This window comes from Vipera ursinii (assembly GCF_947247035.1).
Source record: "Vipera ursinii genome assembly, chromosome: 3".
NCBI classification, from domain to species: domain Eukaryota; kingdom Metazoa; phylum Chordata; class Lepidosauria; order Squamata; family Viperidae; genus Vipera; species Vipera ursinii.
This window is the reverse complement of record NC_139516.1, coordinates 118,174,536-118,191,768: the sequence shown is the minus strand read 5'-3', so window position 1 is coordinate 118,191,768 and position 17,233 is coordinate 118,174,536. Positions and strand designations below refer to the sequence as shown.

The window sequence follows — 17,233 nt, the reverse complement described above, 5'->3', positions numbered from 1 at the left end:
AAGGCAGTACTTTGATTTTGCTCTATTGCATGTGCCTGCATTATGCTGAATTCCAGGATGACATGACCACTCTCCCCAAGGTTCCTGGAACTTCAGCCTCCTGTATAATTTCATCTCTGTTAGTGAAGCTGACCCCCTGGTTCCCTTCTCTATCTTTTGGGTGACAATGTTGTCTACTAGGTGCATCAGGAACCTTTTTCATCTCCTGCCATTGCCCAATCAGATCCCAGTTTGGAGGAGAAGGAGGAGTTGGAACTGGGACCAATGGGAGTGACACGCCTCCCTTGGAATGTTTGGAGAGGCCAGGGGCTGAGGACAATGCTGTCCCAGGCCTTTAAGGCCTTGGGGGAAGTGGTTGACTGGATGGAGAACTGCCTGCCCTCACAGACACAGGGGAGGATTGGCTGAAGACAATCTGAGAGGCAGCAGATTCCCTCTGATGAGGAACAGCTGCCTTCCCCACTCAACCCGAGGGCACGGAGAGTGGAATGGAGGCAAGCTCAGAGGAGGTCTGCAAGGCTACTCAGGAGAAGGCTGCCTCTCCTCTCCTCCCAAGGAACACCTGGTGTGGCTTGACTTAAGGAGAAGCTGGGGGGGGGGGAGTTTTGGCTTTGGCTTATGCTTCCAAAGCTTTGAAACAACTCAGCCTTGATTCGTGTTTCTGCCTGTGCTTTGCCTTTGCCTTTGCCTTATGGACCACCTTTGGCCTCGTGGACTCTCTTTGCCTTGTGGACTTTCTTTGGTCTTGTGGACTTGCCTTACCCTGTGGACTTGCCTTGCCCTTTGGACCTTGACCCTGGATGTTGCCCATGAGCTTGAAGCTGCTCTTTGGACTTCCTCTCTGGCTTTGCAAATTGGTTTTGTGGTTTATTGGCTTTTCTTTGTGGGACTGAGGGTGGTTGCCTTCAGGGAAGTGTGTCGTGGAGGCTTACCAGACATTATAGGGCCATTTGGTTTGGCATTTAACAGAGGAATAAAGGACTCTGTCACTGCCTGCCTCTGCCTAGGCGACCTGGCTCATAACAACTCCCACTTGGTGCAGATTTCGTTTCCCAGTCAATATCAGGGTCATTGAGGTCCCCCATTACTATTTTAGTGTGGTTCCTGCACACCTTAGATAACTGATTAACAAAAAGTTAATCTGTTTCCTCCGTTTGGTTGTGTGGTCTGTAGTATACACCTAATGTTATAGTGTTAGCTAAATAATATTAACTAGATTCATATGTACAAATTCTAGTGCAGTAGTCAACAATAACATCATCATGTTGCTATTATTACCTGAACAGTTACATAATGTCTTTTCTTATAGTTTTGATTTGCAGTTTGTGATATTCTTATAGGAACTTAATTATCTTCAGTAATTATTAGATTTTTTTTTCATAGGCTCTATGTGCAGCTGTGTCTGGGCCAGGATTGCTTAAAACAATGGTGCATTTTTTTGCAAGCACTATGGAGGTTGAAATGGGAGGCAGCAGTTTTACTTGGAAAACTAAGCCCTGGTCCAACAGTGGGGATACTCATCATTCAGGTAATTACCTTATTCTATGCTATACAGGTAGTCCTCAAATTATGACCATTTGTTTAATAACTGTTAAATGGCACTGGAAAAAGTGACTCACACTTGCAACTGTTGCAGGGTCCCTGTGTTCATGTGATCCAAATTCAGGTACTTGACAACTGGCTTGTATTACAACAGATATTTGCCAGTATCGCTGTTGTGATTCAGGGTCAGCCTGTGGGTTCGGCAGTTGGGTCGGACGATTCAGAGGAGGAGGAGGGGGTGTTGGAGAGGTTGCTGAGGGTGTTGGAGAGCTTGCTGATGAGAGCCCTCAGCCAGGCCCCTCCCACCTGGTTACGACGCAGACCCAGCTGTGTGAGCCTGACAGCGTGGATGAAAATGACCCACAGCTGGCCCTGTTCAAGGACGCCCAACGCAGGAGGCAGTCAATCAGGAGTAAACAGAGGAAGGCAATGGGGCACCTTGGAAGGAGGCAGAGAGAAGCCACGCCCTGAACTGTATAAAAGGGGAATGCGTGGGAGGGCTGGTTTGCTGAAGGCAACCGTTTGAATAGCTCCTGTTTCATGGTTCGTGTCTTGTTTTTGCTCTGTTTGCTTTTGTGTCCATAAATTTGGCAGGCTTAGTTCCAGCCTCTTGCCTTCTTGTAAAGGGGTTGTCCCTGCCTTATCTGCAGGGCCGGTAGTAGGCTGGTACAGAACAATCGCAATATTACAACAGTTGCAGCATTCTGAGATCATTTGTGACCTTCCAAGGAGGCTTCCAGCAAACAACGTAAAAGGGGGAAGCCAGATTTGCTTAACAACCACTGCAAAAAAGGACATAATATCAGGCACAACTTAATGACCACATTGCTTAGTGACAGAGCTTCCAATCCCAATTTTCGTAAGTCAAGGATTCCCTATGTGTAGAAAACAGGATTCAATCTATTTGATTGGGCATATAATTAAATCCTATCTTTCCTCACTATCTGTTATGTATTATCCTCTTTTTTAAAAAAATAATTTTTATTAAAAGAAGATTTTACAATGATTTTAAGAACTACAGAAACACAGAAAAAGTGATAGAAAAGGAAAAAATATAAAAGGGTAAAAGAAAAGGTAAATAACAAAAAGCAAGAAAAAGAAAGATATCCAAAGAAGCAACTTCTGATATTGTTTGCAGCAGTTACAAACACAATAATCACCATCTCCACCTTCCCATATTGCATAGTTCCTTTCTTCCCATAAAAACTTTTTAATCGATCCTGAAATCAGCAATTGATTTTTATCCAGTTGTAGCAAAAAGTCTATAAAGTGTTTTCAATTTCTTATAAAAATAATTCTAGTTCCTCCTTGATCAAACTATGTATTATCTTCTTGATACTGGCCAGGCTTGGCAATTCATTCTTTAAATGCCAAATAATCATGTATGTTTTAAATTTTATCCACAATCTTGTACCAAACTTACATTTTCTATCCTACTATGAAAAAATATCTCTTATAAACATAAAACAAAACTTAAGTGTTTGCTTGCTTTGAGCAAAGACAATTTATTTTTAAATCATTTATCTGTTTCTCTGTATATACAACTAGAAGGAATCTACAATGAGATCACACAACCAGTTGTCCATTGTGGCTACTTATACAAAGTCCCATCCACCGCCAAAGCAATCAAGAGAAGCAAAGATGGTAAGTCTGAGTTGGGTGGAATCCATAACTAATGGCTAATTGAAAAATGGCTTTTGCTAACTGTTTTGCTTATGTAGACTTTCAGAGGATCTGGTGCTCGCTGGAAAAATGTTTCCTCTTCTATGAGACTGAAAGGAGTACTGAGCCAACAGTAAAGATTGAAGTGGCAGATATGATTTCCTTAGCAGTGAACAGAACAGACATGTTGGCTATTCCTAGCTCCACAGACAGGTTTGTGGAAAGTTGATTCATTCAGTTTTTCTCCTTCTTACTCCTGCTAAACTATGTTCATGTACCTCACGATGGTACCAAACAAACAATGAAGCAACATTGGATTGATCTCCATCAAAAAGAGCAGATTGTTATGTGTAAGGTTAAGGATCTGTTTGGGGCTTCATCAGAAGCATTCATTTGTCCCCATTCATCATTCTACAGTATTACCATTTGTCATAGTGCAAGGTCTGTAGCATCTTGCTGCCATCTGCAACACCCTGGTTGCTCAGCCAACAGTCCTGAAACCCATTTTTCACCAAATATCCACGATGTCCAACATCTAGCCCGGACCTTGTTAACCCGGACAACATCCGAACCAGTATGGCTTTCTGAAATTTATGTCTCACCATATATTTTAATGGGAGAGACACTCTTTGTCTGACTCCTCTGATGAGACCTGTCCACTAGGGTTGAACCTCTGGCATAGCTCTCATCTTCCTCAGAGCACACAAGCCACACAACCATGTCAAGGTAGTGTCTTACCGATGGATTATTATTATTATTATTATTATTATTATTATTATTATTATTATTATTATTATCATCATCATCATCATCATCATCATCATCATCATCATTATCAATCATTGCAGTGTCAACCAGATGTTCAGACTGGGTTTAGAAGACAAAAATGCCAAACCCAGTCTGGCTGACTGCAAATAATAATAATAATAATAATAATAATAATAATAATAATAATAATTATTATTATTATTATTATTATTATTATTATTATTATTATTATTATTATTATTATTATTATTATTATTATTATTATTATTATTATTTCCCAGTGAGTCACTACCTTGATGTGATTGTGGGGCTTGTGTGTTCTGAGAAAGATTAGAGCTATGCCAGAGGTTCAACTATACTGGACAAGTCTCATCAGAGGAGTCAGACGGAGAGTATCTCTCCCATAAAAAATATGGTGATAAATTACAGAAATCCATTTCAGCTCAGTTCTCACCCAAGTTAATGCAGTAGACATTGGAGCTCCTGGACATCTGGTGAAAAATGGGCTATAGGACTCAGGGCTGTTGGCTGAGCAACTGGGCCAATAGCTGTAGAACTACTAGAAGAAAAGGTGTTTACCCAGTGGTTGGATTCAGCCAGTTTGCACCAGTTTGGGAGAACTGGTAGCTAATTTTTTGTTGCCCAATGGACTTCTGGAAGAGGCATCCACACAGAGAACCAGTTGTTCACATATTTGAATCCCACCACTGTGTTTACCCATCACAAATATACTTTGAAAACAAAGAAAGAACAAGTTTAAGAACAAATGGATACAAAGCCAGAATTGGGAAGACAGCAATAGATAGCAAATGTTGCCTATGCAAAGAAGCTGAAGAAACTGTGGACCAACCTGGTTAGCTGGAATGATAAAGTAGCAACAATAATGCATTGGAAGATATGCAAGAAATATCATTTGCCTGCAAGCAAGAACTGGTGAGACCATAAAATAAAGAAAGTCATAGAAAAGGAAAAAGCTAAGTTGCTCTGGGACTTTAAAATTAAAAAGGAACCTGGCACTATAACACCACAGATTTAACAGCTGTTGATAAGAAAGATAAAAAAAGTCTGGATAGCAGTACCTGGAGACTGCAGAATAGAAGAGAAAGAACTGGAGAATATAACAAAATACAAAGACCTACAAACAGCAATAGATCGACTGTAGCAACGCAAGCAGAAGTAGTACCAATAGCAATAAGCATCTTTGGTGCAATCCCAAAACAACTGGAGCACCACTTGAACATCTATTGACTATCAGTCAATTGCAAAAGGCAGCTTTAACTCAGAACAGCGTACATCCTGCAACAATATCTGTAACACCATCAAACATCCACATCTGCCTATCCCAGTTTCTTGGAGAGGATACGATAGGTAGACAAAAATGCCAAATCCAGTCTGAACATCTGGCTGATTATGCAATGAATCATAATAATAAATATTAAGAGTACTCTTTAATGACAATAAATTATAATATATAAAATAAATTTCAAAATTAAAATTCATAGATTAATCTCCCCATTATGTTATGGTTTCTTTTTTATCTTTTTAATATCTAAGTGGACAAATTATTTTACTGGATATCTATTCGCAGTGATATTTTTGTTTGCTACAAACAGGTTTTGCTTCATGCTAGAACTGTATCTGAACAATGAACGAATACAGCTGTGGGTAGGTGATGATTCCAGTAGCCTGCAGTCCTGGGCCAGTGCTATTGGCAAGGTAATGGTGAGAAATAATGTTCACTAGAAATTCAGAGTAGAATGTACCTTCTCTTCTAGTATATCAGGTCACTCTGTTAGGTATCAGTGCATTATAAACTCAACAATAAATAGGCGAGATTGCCTTTTTTTTTAATGCTCAAATATTCCCAAGCTTCTTTTCTGGAAAATCCCTCTAAGCCAGGTTCACTGCAAATGTCATTAAAAACCCTCTTCCCAAATAGCTGTATTTATTTGCCACTTCTATCACAGCTTGTGTATGTTATTTTTGTGAGTACTGAATTTTCATAGGATAATAAATTACTTGCCTGGCAACACTTGGAATACTTAGTATGACATACAGCATCTCACAAATCATTCTGAGTTGGACTATTCATGGCTTATATTGTTGCTGCCGCCTCTGTTTTTAAATTATTTGGTTGACTTACCTATGCAATTGAAAATTGCTCCTTTACGTCTGTAATATTTAATTATTTTAAATTGTATTTGTGTTTTAAATTTTTTTGTGAGAATTAACTTGTTTTGACTTTGTGCTACAACAGATAAGATGATGTGATAATAAATAATAGATTATCCATATGTAAATAAACATATGTGCATGTTTTGTTCAAAATATCCTTTTCAGAACTGCTATCATCTTCTTTTGCAGTGGTTCACCCCTCTCAGTTGTCACTGCCTACTGGGCTATGAATTCCAAAGGGTAGGTAGACTCTGCTACAAATCAATGTTAAATCCCAATCAGTGGTTGCAAGGTTTCTTCATCCTCCAGAAGTTTCACCTCTTCATTTGTCCAGAAGAAGAGGGAGCACTTGAAGACAGCATCAATCTAAGGCAACTTCAAGAACTCAGTGAGTCCAGGTCTTTCTCCAACAAATGAAAAAAATACAACACCTATACTTAGAGATACTAGATATTAATCATTGCTTTTAGTTGTTTGATTACCTTTGACTTAGAATCCATAACAGTCTTACCAGAAAAACCTAAAAATACTCCTTTTGTTTTCTGCACTGTTAGTTCTTTGCTTGTAGTCAAGATCTGGGTTTGTATATTTAAGCTAGTACATTGTTCCTTTGTGTTGCTTCCTATTTTGTCACAAGCTGAAAGGATGGTTTCGTGTATTGATTTCAACATGGAAAGGATTTTTTCCTGATCTTCATCCATATTCTCTTGATAGTATGTTAAGTTGAAGACTTCAGAATCAAATGTTAAAAATATTTTTTGTCTTTTGTAGCTGGGTATGGGACATCTATTTCACATTTTATAGGTGGTCTTTATAGTAGAAATTGTTTATCAAGTAAGAGTTTATAATCCAAGGTGTTCCATCATCTTATGTAATAACATATGCTTCTCATGCAGGAAAATAGGAAAGCAATTCCCCAAGTATAGCTCCAAAAGTCAATAAAAGTTTACATTCATAGTTCAAGCAGGCCAGATAAGCCGCCCAGAAATCCCTTCTTTGTAGCTGGGTTTTTCAAAGGTGGTAACTGTCAAGGTCAAACAAATTTTAATCTGAAGTCTGGGCTTCAAGACAAGTCTCTTTTAGCAATAACAAATTGTAATACCATAATTCGCCAGAGGATGTCACCAATGCCGTTTTAAGCTTTTTAAGTCCAAAACTTATATGGTGATTTTTCAAGTCTTATTTTTTAAAAAGTCTCCAATAAGAAAAAGAACACTTTTCATCCCCAAGTTTCAAAAGAATATAAATTAGATTAAAATTGCTCTGTTTCCCCTGGGTAGTTAGTCGCTGCTTTTCTTAGAGGGTGAGGTAAAAATTCCCTTCCCTCTCTCCTCACAGGGGAAAAATGCTTCAGGCAGCTTTTACAGGAAAAAAAAACCTTAGAATTTTAAAGATAGGATCAGGTCTCACCCAGTTTCATCTGTGTTGCTTGAAAGTTGCTTGGTGGAACAAGTAAACACTAAGACACAGGACCCAACTGACCAACAGATCCAGCCAACTGAAAAATCAGAAAAGGGAGTGACAACATTGAAAATGGAAAATACTTTTTACAAATTAAGAAATCAGAATATATTTGAGGAAAAGGAAGAAGAACAGATTGAATGGAAGGACAATTGTGGGAAATTGGAGTAATAGGCAGGCAATTTAATGAATACCAATGGGCTCATCCTTCAAAAAAAACTTCAACCAAATAGTCTTTCTTATTTCAAATAATATATATAAAAATAAAGGGAGAACTATTTGATGATTCAAAGGCACTGACATGGAAGGTTAGCTGACAAAGGAAGAAAGCCAGAGTAAGGCTGAAGAAAATAATGGCTTTGACCTATTAGAGGGGATATTATATTATTAATTAGATGGTTGAATATGGTGGAAAATAGATAACTTTTATAAAATAGAGTAACATTATAGTTAAATAGGTAAGATGTGTAATTAGACTATTAGACTTTGGTATGAAAAGGGCAAAAGGGAGAAGTTGAGATAAGGGAAACTTGGTTACCTAAACATAAAATACTTGGAAATCATATATAATAGTGTTTTCTTGAATATTGATGGGAAATTAAAGTTGGGGAGGGAAAGAAGCAATAATAGGACATTGTTTATATAAGGATATGAAGTGCAAATGCAATTAAGATATGTATTGGTTAGAAATTAATGATAAATTTAACAAAGATGTTTCTATTTAGTTGAAAATAAGAATTTTGTTTGCCCAATATGAGATAATAGATATTATTGGAAAGAGAGAGGAAGTATTTGATGTTCTAATATTAGATATAAATTAAAAATTTATGTATATTACTGAACTATTGGTTAAGCCAGACAACACCTGTAATGATTTTAACTTATTAGAAGGAATACTGTATTATTAATTAGATGGTTTAACATGGTGGGAAATAGATAATTTTTAGAAAACAGAGCAATACTATAATCAAATAGATAAGATGTGTAACCAGAATATTACACTTTGCTATGAAAAGGGAAAAAGGGAGAATTTGAGATAAGGATACTTTGGTCACTTAAATATAAAATACTTGAAAATCATATATAATAGTATTAATTGGAATATTGATGGGAAATTAAAGCCTGGGGGAAAAAAAGCAATAACAGGACATTGATTGTATAGAAGGATTAAATGCACACACAATTAAGATATGTATAAGCTAAAAAATATTGATAACTGTAACAAAGATGTTTTTATTTAGTTGATAATAATAAGAATTATACCAGCCCAATATGAGGCTCAGTGTGTTAGGATGCTGAGCTTGTCGATCAGAAGGTCGGCAGTTTGGCGGGTGAAATCCCAAGTGCCGCGTAACAGAGTGAGCGCCTGTTACTCGTCCCAGCTTCTGCCAACCTAGCAGTTTGAAAGCATGTAAAAATGCAAGTAGAAAAATAGGGACCACTACGGTGGGAAGGTAACAGCGTTCCGTGCGCCTTTGGCATCTAGTCATGCCGGCCACATGACCACGGAGATGTCCTCGGACAGGCGCTGGCTCTTCGGCTTTGAAACGGAGATGAGCACCAGCCCCTAGAGTCGGAAACGACTAGCACGCATGTGCGGGGGAACCTTTACCTTTACCTTTAATATGAGAGAGGAGAAAAAGAGAGGAAATATTTGATGTAATATGAGATTTATACTAAAGACTTATGTACGCTATTGAATTATTGATCAATCCAGTCATCACGTTGCTTTTTAAATACCCAATTGTAAAATGAGAAAAATAATAAAATATTATTAAAAGAGAAAAGAAAAACCTAAAAATACATCCATTGATAGACATTTGCCTAGTTTGGCAGTTATATAGTATGTATTGCAAGTTCGATTGAGTTTCCATCAGAGTAATATTTTCCTTGTCCCATACCAGTATCTTGGTAAAAACAGATTAGTTTTATGTGAAGCTGCTTCGTTCAGACATTAAACATTCCATTACTCTCATGGTACCCTACTGTCCTCCCATCTGTACTCTGCAGAGTAGATACTCTAGAAGCCTATTACCGTATTTCTGGCGTATAAGACGACTGGGCGTATAAGACGACCCCCTACATTTCCTGTTAAATTATAGGGTTTGGGCTATACTCGCCGTATAATACTACCCCTCTTCCAACGCACACCAAATAAAAATTAAAAAACATCAGATTTGATTTTAATATGGTAATTTTAATTCAAATGCTTATGACATGCAGGTTCTTAGTAGGAAAACTGTCACTTATAAACATAAGGCTGTTTGTCATCAAACATGTAAACATAAAACAGTGCAAGTGGATTAAACTTTTCCTAATTCACTCTAAAGCTTTCCCTGCGCAGACCAAATGGGAGATCCGCTCCAGGTTTTCCAGCCAGCCTGCCCAGTTCCTGAGTCAAATGTGTCCTTAGAGCTAAGCAGCTGCTCTGGCTGCTGCATTCCCCACCTGCCTTTCAAGTTGGGATAGACTGCAGCTGGTCTTCAACTTTAGAAGGAAAGACGCCCAGACCCCAGCCTGTAAAAAATCACAGACTGCAGCTTCTTCTCCAATTGGTCCCGCTTTCCCTGCGCAGATCAAATGGGAGATCCGCTCCAGGTTTTCCAGCCAGCCCTGTCCCTAAAGTTTCAGCACCCGGCGTATAAGACGACCCCTGACTTTTGAGAAGATTTTCATGGGTTAAAAAGTCGTCATACGCCAGAAAATATGGTAGATGAGTATACACTGAAGCAACACAGCAAGTTCTGTTGCACTGTATGTTCTACTGGGATCTCTGTCAAAGGGTTATTTTGTTCTTTTGATTGAAGTCACAGATTGTAAGTTACAAACTTTTTTTAAAAAAAGCTGCCGCTTCATTTTGACTTGGCTAAAAATGGATGCTTCACACATTCTTGTATTTCCTTCTTTTTTTCATGTACTGCTTCCTACTATAGGTATTGTTCCTTTTGCCGAGGGCCCAGAGAAAAAGCAGATGCTGATCCTGGTAGAAATGGGCAGGTGAGCTATGTAAGCAAGAGGGTCTTTAAATAAACAAATCTGTACCTTTTTTGCAGTGTATTGGTTGGCTGTGATTTTACATCATGATTGGTTACATCACAGAATTACATCATAGAATTCAGAAGGTTACAATGCTAAAACCCGGGATATCACAACACAGCAAACCACCCAGGATATGTCAACACAGAACTCAGGAAATCACTACAATAGAGCTCAGGATGTCATCACACAGCCCATTACCCAGGTCGTTACAACACAAAGGACTAACGAGCACACAGCCAGCACCTCAGCCACACAGGATGTTACAAATCAGCCAACTAATCCCCTAACAATAACCCCATCAACCAATCATGATGTAACATCACAGCGAATCTCAGATAAAGGGTATGACTGACTGATGAGAACAAACTAAGTTCGAAATGGCCTTATCAGCCTCCCTAATTCTTTATTAGCAATTTGAATAATTTACACAAATAATGAACTGTCGTAAGTTGTGACTATAGCCTGCGGATAGCCGTGGGTTAGGCTGAAACAGGAAAGAAAGATTTAACTAGCAAGGTATTCAAAAGACTTGACAAATACTTAACACACACACACACACACACACACACACACACACACACACACACACACACACACATATATATATATATATATATATATATATATATATATATATATATATATATATATATATATATATTTCAAATGTTAACTATTTAGATTACCTTGCTAGGCCCCAAACATGGGGCAAATCATTATTTCCTCTTTTCAGCCTATCTTGAAGGCTATCAAACAGGGAGTAGTCACACCGGACAATTCATATATTTGTGTAAATTACTAACAAAGAATTAAAGGGAAACTGAGATGCATTTCTGACTCCTTAGTCGTCCTCAGTCAGCTATACCCTTCTGAGATTCGAACCTGGGCTGATTGCATACAAGGCTGCCTTGTATGCAATCAGCCCAGGTTCGAATCTCAGAAGGGTATAGCTGACTGAGGACGACTAAGGAGTCAGAAATGCATCTCAGTTTCCCTTTAATTCTTTGTTAGTAATTTACACAAATATATATATATATATATATATATATATATATATATATATATATATATATATATGTTTTCGTAGATTCTCGCGGGTGTCTGTATGTGTAGATCTAGAGTCTCGGGTTTCTTCCCGCGTTCCTTTCATCTTCAGAAAGTTGTGGCGACGTTTCGACGAAATCCCATCCGTCATCATCAGGCCGGAGTGTTCCTCCTGCTGCTTCCAGGAGCAATGCGTGGTCTGGCTGTTCCTTTCCTTCCAACTGCCGGTGGGGCTGTGTTCTGACTGGGTGGAGGCGTGGCTGTTTTCTGATTGGGTGGGGGTGTCCTCCGATTGGGTGGAGGCGTGGTTGTCTTCTGATTGAGTGGAGGCGTGGCTGTCTTCTGATTGGGTGGATGCGTGGTTGTCTTCTGATTGGTTGGAGGCGTGGCTGTCTTCTGATTGGGTGGGGTGTGTTCTGAATGGGTGGGGTTTTTTATTGTGTTGTAATATCCTGAGTGTTGTGATTTGGTGTCCTGAGGAGTGGGCTGTGTAGTGGCCTCCAGAGCTTTGGTTTGGCTCCGAGTTCGAGGACCTGCTATGTATCTCTGGTATGGGTCAGTCAGGTTCGTGTGTGCGTTCTTCTGCTTGGGTGATGGCACTTTTGCTTGACTTGTTCTGTCTTCTGTGTGGGGGAGTTTTTGTTCTGGGTGTGGATGAGTCTTGCTGGGGCTGGTGGCATTTGGGGTTGTTTGTTGGTTTTTTAAATCCTTGTTTGCTGAAATTCGTTTCTCTATCAATGCTGGTTTCCAAATGTCATGTAGGCGGGAGGTGTCGTCTCGCTTGTTCATACTGTCTGGGTGTTTTTCTATTTCAATGGCTTCTCTGATTATTCTGCTATTGAGATGTTCTATTTTGGCGATTGTTTTTGTACCTTCAAAATTGATGTTGTGTCCCGTAGTGTTTATGTGTTGTACTAGTGAAGATGTGTGATCTTTCTTCTGTACTGAGTTCTTATGTTCTTCTACACGTACCTCTATTCTTCTGTTAGTCTGTCCGATGTATGTTGCTGGACAGGAGGCGCATGGGATTTGGTATATGCCCTGGTTTTCCAGTTCTATTTTGTCTTTGGGATTTCTCAGGATGGTTGATATCTTTCTGTCAGTGTTAAATGCGGTTTTGATGTTATGTTTGCGTAGTACTTTACTGATTTTGTCGGTTGTTCCTTTTATGTAGGGCAAGATGGCTCGTCCGTTGTTCTGTTCTTCTTCTTGGATGTTTTTCTGTTTCGGAGTCCCCTGCTGAATCATATTGGTGATTTTGTTTTTTTGGAACTTGTTTGCTGTCAATATGTCTGTCAGGGTGTGTAGTTCTGTTTGTATATGTGTTTTATCTGCAAGGCGTCTGGTTCTTGTTATTAGTGTTTTGGCTACTGAATTTATTTGTGCTGGGTGATGATGTGATTGCGCATTGAGGTAACGGTTGGTGTGCGTTTTCTTTCGGTAGACTGTGTGTCCTAGGGTGCCGTTTTGTTTTTTGTATATAAGTACATCCAGGAAAGGTAACTGGTTGTTTGTTTCAATCTCCATGGTGAATTTTATTTTGGGATGTAGGCTGTTCAGGTGTGTTAGGAAGTTTTCTAGCTCCTTTCTTCCGTGGGGCCAGATCACGAAGGTGTCATCCACATATCTGAGCCACAGTTTTGGTTTGTTTGTAGTCTTTTCCAGAGCGTTAGTTTCAAATTCTTCCATGAAAAGGTTGGCGATAACTGGTGATAGAGGGGATCCCATTGGTGCGCCTTCTATTTGTTTGTATCTCTGGCCTCTGTGTATGAAGTATGTGTTTGATAAGCAGTGTTCTGCTAGTTCTATAATATGGTTTGGTGGTTGGTATTTGCTTCTTATTGTTGATAGAGCTTCTTGGACTGGCACCTGGGTGAATAGTGATACCACATCGAAGCTGACTAGCAAGTCTTTTTGGTCTATCTGTAGATTTTTCACTAATTCTATAAAGTGGTATGAGTTTTGGACATATGAAGCTGCCATTTCTGCTTGAGGTTGTAGTTGTTTTGCTAGGTATTTAGCTAAGTTTTGTAGTGGTGAGCCTATAGAACTTACTATGGGTCTTAGTGGGATTCCATCTTTGTGTATTTTGGGGAGGCCATATAGTTTTGGGCATCTGGATGACTTCTCCCTGGGAATGATTGTTTGTTGGATTTCTTGGCTTATAGAAGTTGATTTTATCTTTTTCTTGGTGGTCTTTTCTAGATAGGTTGTGGGATCTGTATATATAGGTTTGTATGTAGTTTCTTTGAGTAAGTTGGACAGTTTCTCTTCATAGTCTGATGTGTCCATTACCACTGTAGCATTGCCTTTATCTGCTGGTAGTATGATTATGCTGTTGTCTTTTCTTAGGTTTTGCAATGCTACTTGTTCTTCTTTTGTTAGGTTGCTTTTGGGTGGTTTGCTTGTGCATAGGATGTGGGTGACTTCATGTCTGACTTGGTCTGCTTCATCTGCATTGAGTTTAGTTAAGCTGGTTTCAACTCCACATATGATGGTTTCTGTGGGAATTTTCTTTGGTGCAACAGCGAAGTTGAAACCTTTTGCTAGGACGTTTGTTTCTGCTGTTGTTAGTCTTCTGTGGGAGATGTTGTGCACTACTTGTTGTAGATGTTGTTGTGATGTGGTTGTTTGGTTGTTGTAGTTCTCTAATTGTTTGAGTTTCTTTGAATGTCTGTTGTTTTTATAGATGGTCTCTGTTTCTGCTCTCCAAACCGCCAGTTGTTTCACTTTGTCCCATAGTATCGGGTGGATAATGTTGCTGAGTTTGAGATGTAATGTTAGTAGGTCCTTGTTTGTTTGGTCTAATTGAAATCTTTTATTGTGGAGTTCATTTCTTAGTAATGCCATTTCTGTTCTTCTTAGAATGCGTTTGGTTGAAGTGGTATTGATGTGGAATTTCAATTTGAAACAATTTGGTCTTATATTTTGGTCTCGACATTGGCATAGGAAAGGTATGTCACTTAGTATTCTTGCTCTTCGTACTTCTGACTTTTCGTAAGTCCTGGTTAGTTGGTAGATGTCCTCCCCGTAGAGGTATGATATTTGTTTTCGTAGATTCTCGCGGGTGTCTGTATGTGTAGATCTAGGAAAACAAATATCATACCTACGAAAACAATCTACGAAAACAAATATCATACCTCTACGGGGAGGACATCTACCAACTAACCAGGACTTACGAAAAGTCAGAAGTACGAAGAGCAAGAATACTAAGTGACATACCTTTCCTATGCCAATGTCGAGACCAAAATATAAGACCAAATTGTTTCAAATTGAAATTCCACATCAATACCACTTCAACCAAACGCATTCTAAGAAGAACAGAAATGGCATTACTAAGAAATGAACTCCACAATAAAAGATTTCAATTAGACCAAACAAACAAGGACCTACTAACATTACATCTCAAACTCAGCAACATTATCCACCCGATACTATGGGACAAAGTGAAACAACTGGCGGTTTGGAGAGCAGAAACAGAGACCATCTATAAAAACAACAGACATTCAAAGAAACTCAAACAATTAGAGAACTACAACAACCAAACAACCACATCACAACAACATCTACAACAAGTAGTGCACAACATCTCCCACAGAAGACTAACAACAGCAGAAACAAACGTCCTAGCAAAAGGTTTCAACTTCGCTGTTGCACCAAAGAAAATTCCCACAGAAACCATCATATGTGGAGTTGAAACCAGCTTAACTAAACTCAATGCAGATGAAGCAGACCAAGTCAGACATGAAGTCACCCACATCCTATGCACAAGCAAACCACCCAAAAGCAACCTAACAAAAGAAGAACAAGTAGCATTGCAAAACCTAAGAAAAGACAACAGCATAATCATACTACCAGCAGATAAAGGCAATGCTACAGTGGTAATGGACACATCAGACTATGAAGAGAAACTGTCCAACTTACTCAAAGAAACTACATACAAACCTATATATACAGATCCCACAACCTATCTAGAAAAGACCACCAAGAAAAAGATAAAATCAACTTCTATAAGCCAAGAAATCCAACAAACAATCATTCCCAGGGAGAAGTCATCCAGATGCCCAAAACTATATGGCCTCCCCAAAATACACAAAGATGGAATCCCACTAAGACCCATAGTAAGTTCTATAGGCTCACCACTACAAAACTTAGCTAAATACCTAGCAAAACAACTACAACCTCAAGCAGAAATGGCAGCTTCATATGTCCAAAACTCATACCACTTTATAGAATTAGTGAAAAATCTACAGATAGACCAAAAAGACTTGCTAGTCAGCTTCGATGTGGTATCACTATTCACCCAGGTGCCAGTCCAAGAAGCTCTATCAACAATAAGAAGCAAATACCAACCACCAAACCATATTATAGAACTAGCAGAACACTGCTTATCAAACACATACTTCATACACAGAGGCCAGAGATACAAACAAATAGAAGGCGCACCAATGGGATCCCCTCTATCACCAGTTATCGCCAACCTTTTCATGGAAGAATTTGAAACTAACGCTCTGGAAAAGACTACAAACAAACCAAAACTGTGGCTCAGATATGTGGATGACACCTTCGTGATCTGGCCCCACGGAAGAAAGGAGCTAGAAAACTTCCTAACACACCTGAACAGCCTACATCCCAAAATAAAATTCACCATGGAGATTGAAACAAACAACCAGTTACCTTTCCTGGATGTACTTATATACAAAAAACAAAACGGCACCCTAGGACACACAGTCTACCGAAAGAAAACGCACACCAACCGTTACCTCAATGCGCAATCACATCATCACCCAGCACAAATAAATTCAGTAGCCAAAACACTAATAACAAGAACCAGACGCCTTGCAGATAAAACACATATACAAACAGAACTACACACCCTGACAGACATATTGACAGCAAACAAGTTCCAAAAAAACAAAATCACCAATATGATTCAGCAGGGGACTCCGAAACAGAAAAACATCCAAGAAGAAGAACAGAACAACGGACGAGCCATCTTGCCCTACATAAAAGGAACAACCGACAAAATCAGTAAAGTACTACGCAAACATAACATCAAAACCGCATTTAACACTGACAGAAAGATATCAACCATCCTGAGAAATCCCAAAGACAAAATAGAACTGGAAAACCAGGGCATATACCAAATCCCATGCGCCTCCTGTCCAGCAACATACATCGGACAGACTAACAGAAGAATAGAGGTACGTGTAGAAGAACATAAGAACTCAGTACAGAAGAAAGATCACACATCTTCACTAGTACAACACATAAACACTACGGGACACAACATCAATTTTGAAGGTACAAAAACAATCGCCAAAATAGAACATCTCAATAGCAGAATAATCAGAGAAGCCATTGAAATAGAAAAACACCCAGACAGTATGAACAAGCGAGACGACACCTCCCGCCTACATGACATTTGGAAACCAGCATTGATAGAGAAACGAATTTCAGCAAACAAGGATTTAAAAAACCAACAAACAACCCCAAATGCCACCAGCCCCAGCAAGACTCATCCACACCCAGAACAAAAACT

At 39.0% G+C, this 17,233-nt stretch overlaps 1 protein-coding gene across 1 annotated transcript in view; it reads left to right on the top strand.

Moving 5' to 3' along the window:
• ARAP3 (ArfGAP with RhoGAP domain, ankyrin repeat and PH domain 3) overlaps positions 1-17,233 on the top strand; it is a gene marked incomplete at its 5' end in the record, with an annotated part of 118,565 nt that overhangs the window by 24,873 nt on the left and 76,459 nt on the right. Inside the window, 6 exons of the mRNA XM_083360270.1 lie at positions 1,384-1,528; positions 3,091-3,186; positions 3,264-3,417; positions 5,586-5,688; positions 6,337-6,535; positions 10,542-10,605. Of these exons, the coding sequence (XP_083216396.1) occupies positions 1,384-1,528; positions 3,091-3,186; positions 3,264-3,417; positions 5,586-5,688; positions 6,337-6,535; positions 10,542-10,605 (761 nt within the window). The remainder of the gene's footprint in view (positions 1-1,383; positions 1,529-3,090; positions 3,187-3,263; positions 3,418-5,585; positions 5,689-6,336; positions 6,536-10,541; positions 10,606-17,233) is intronic.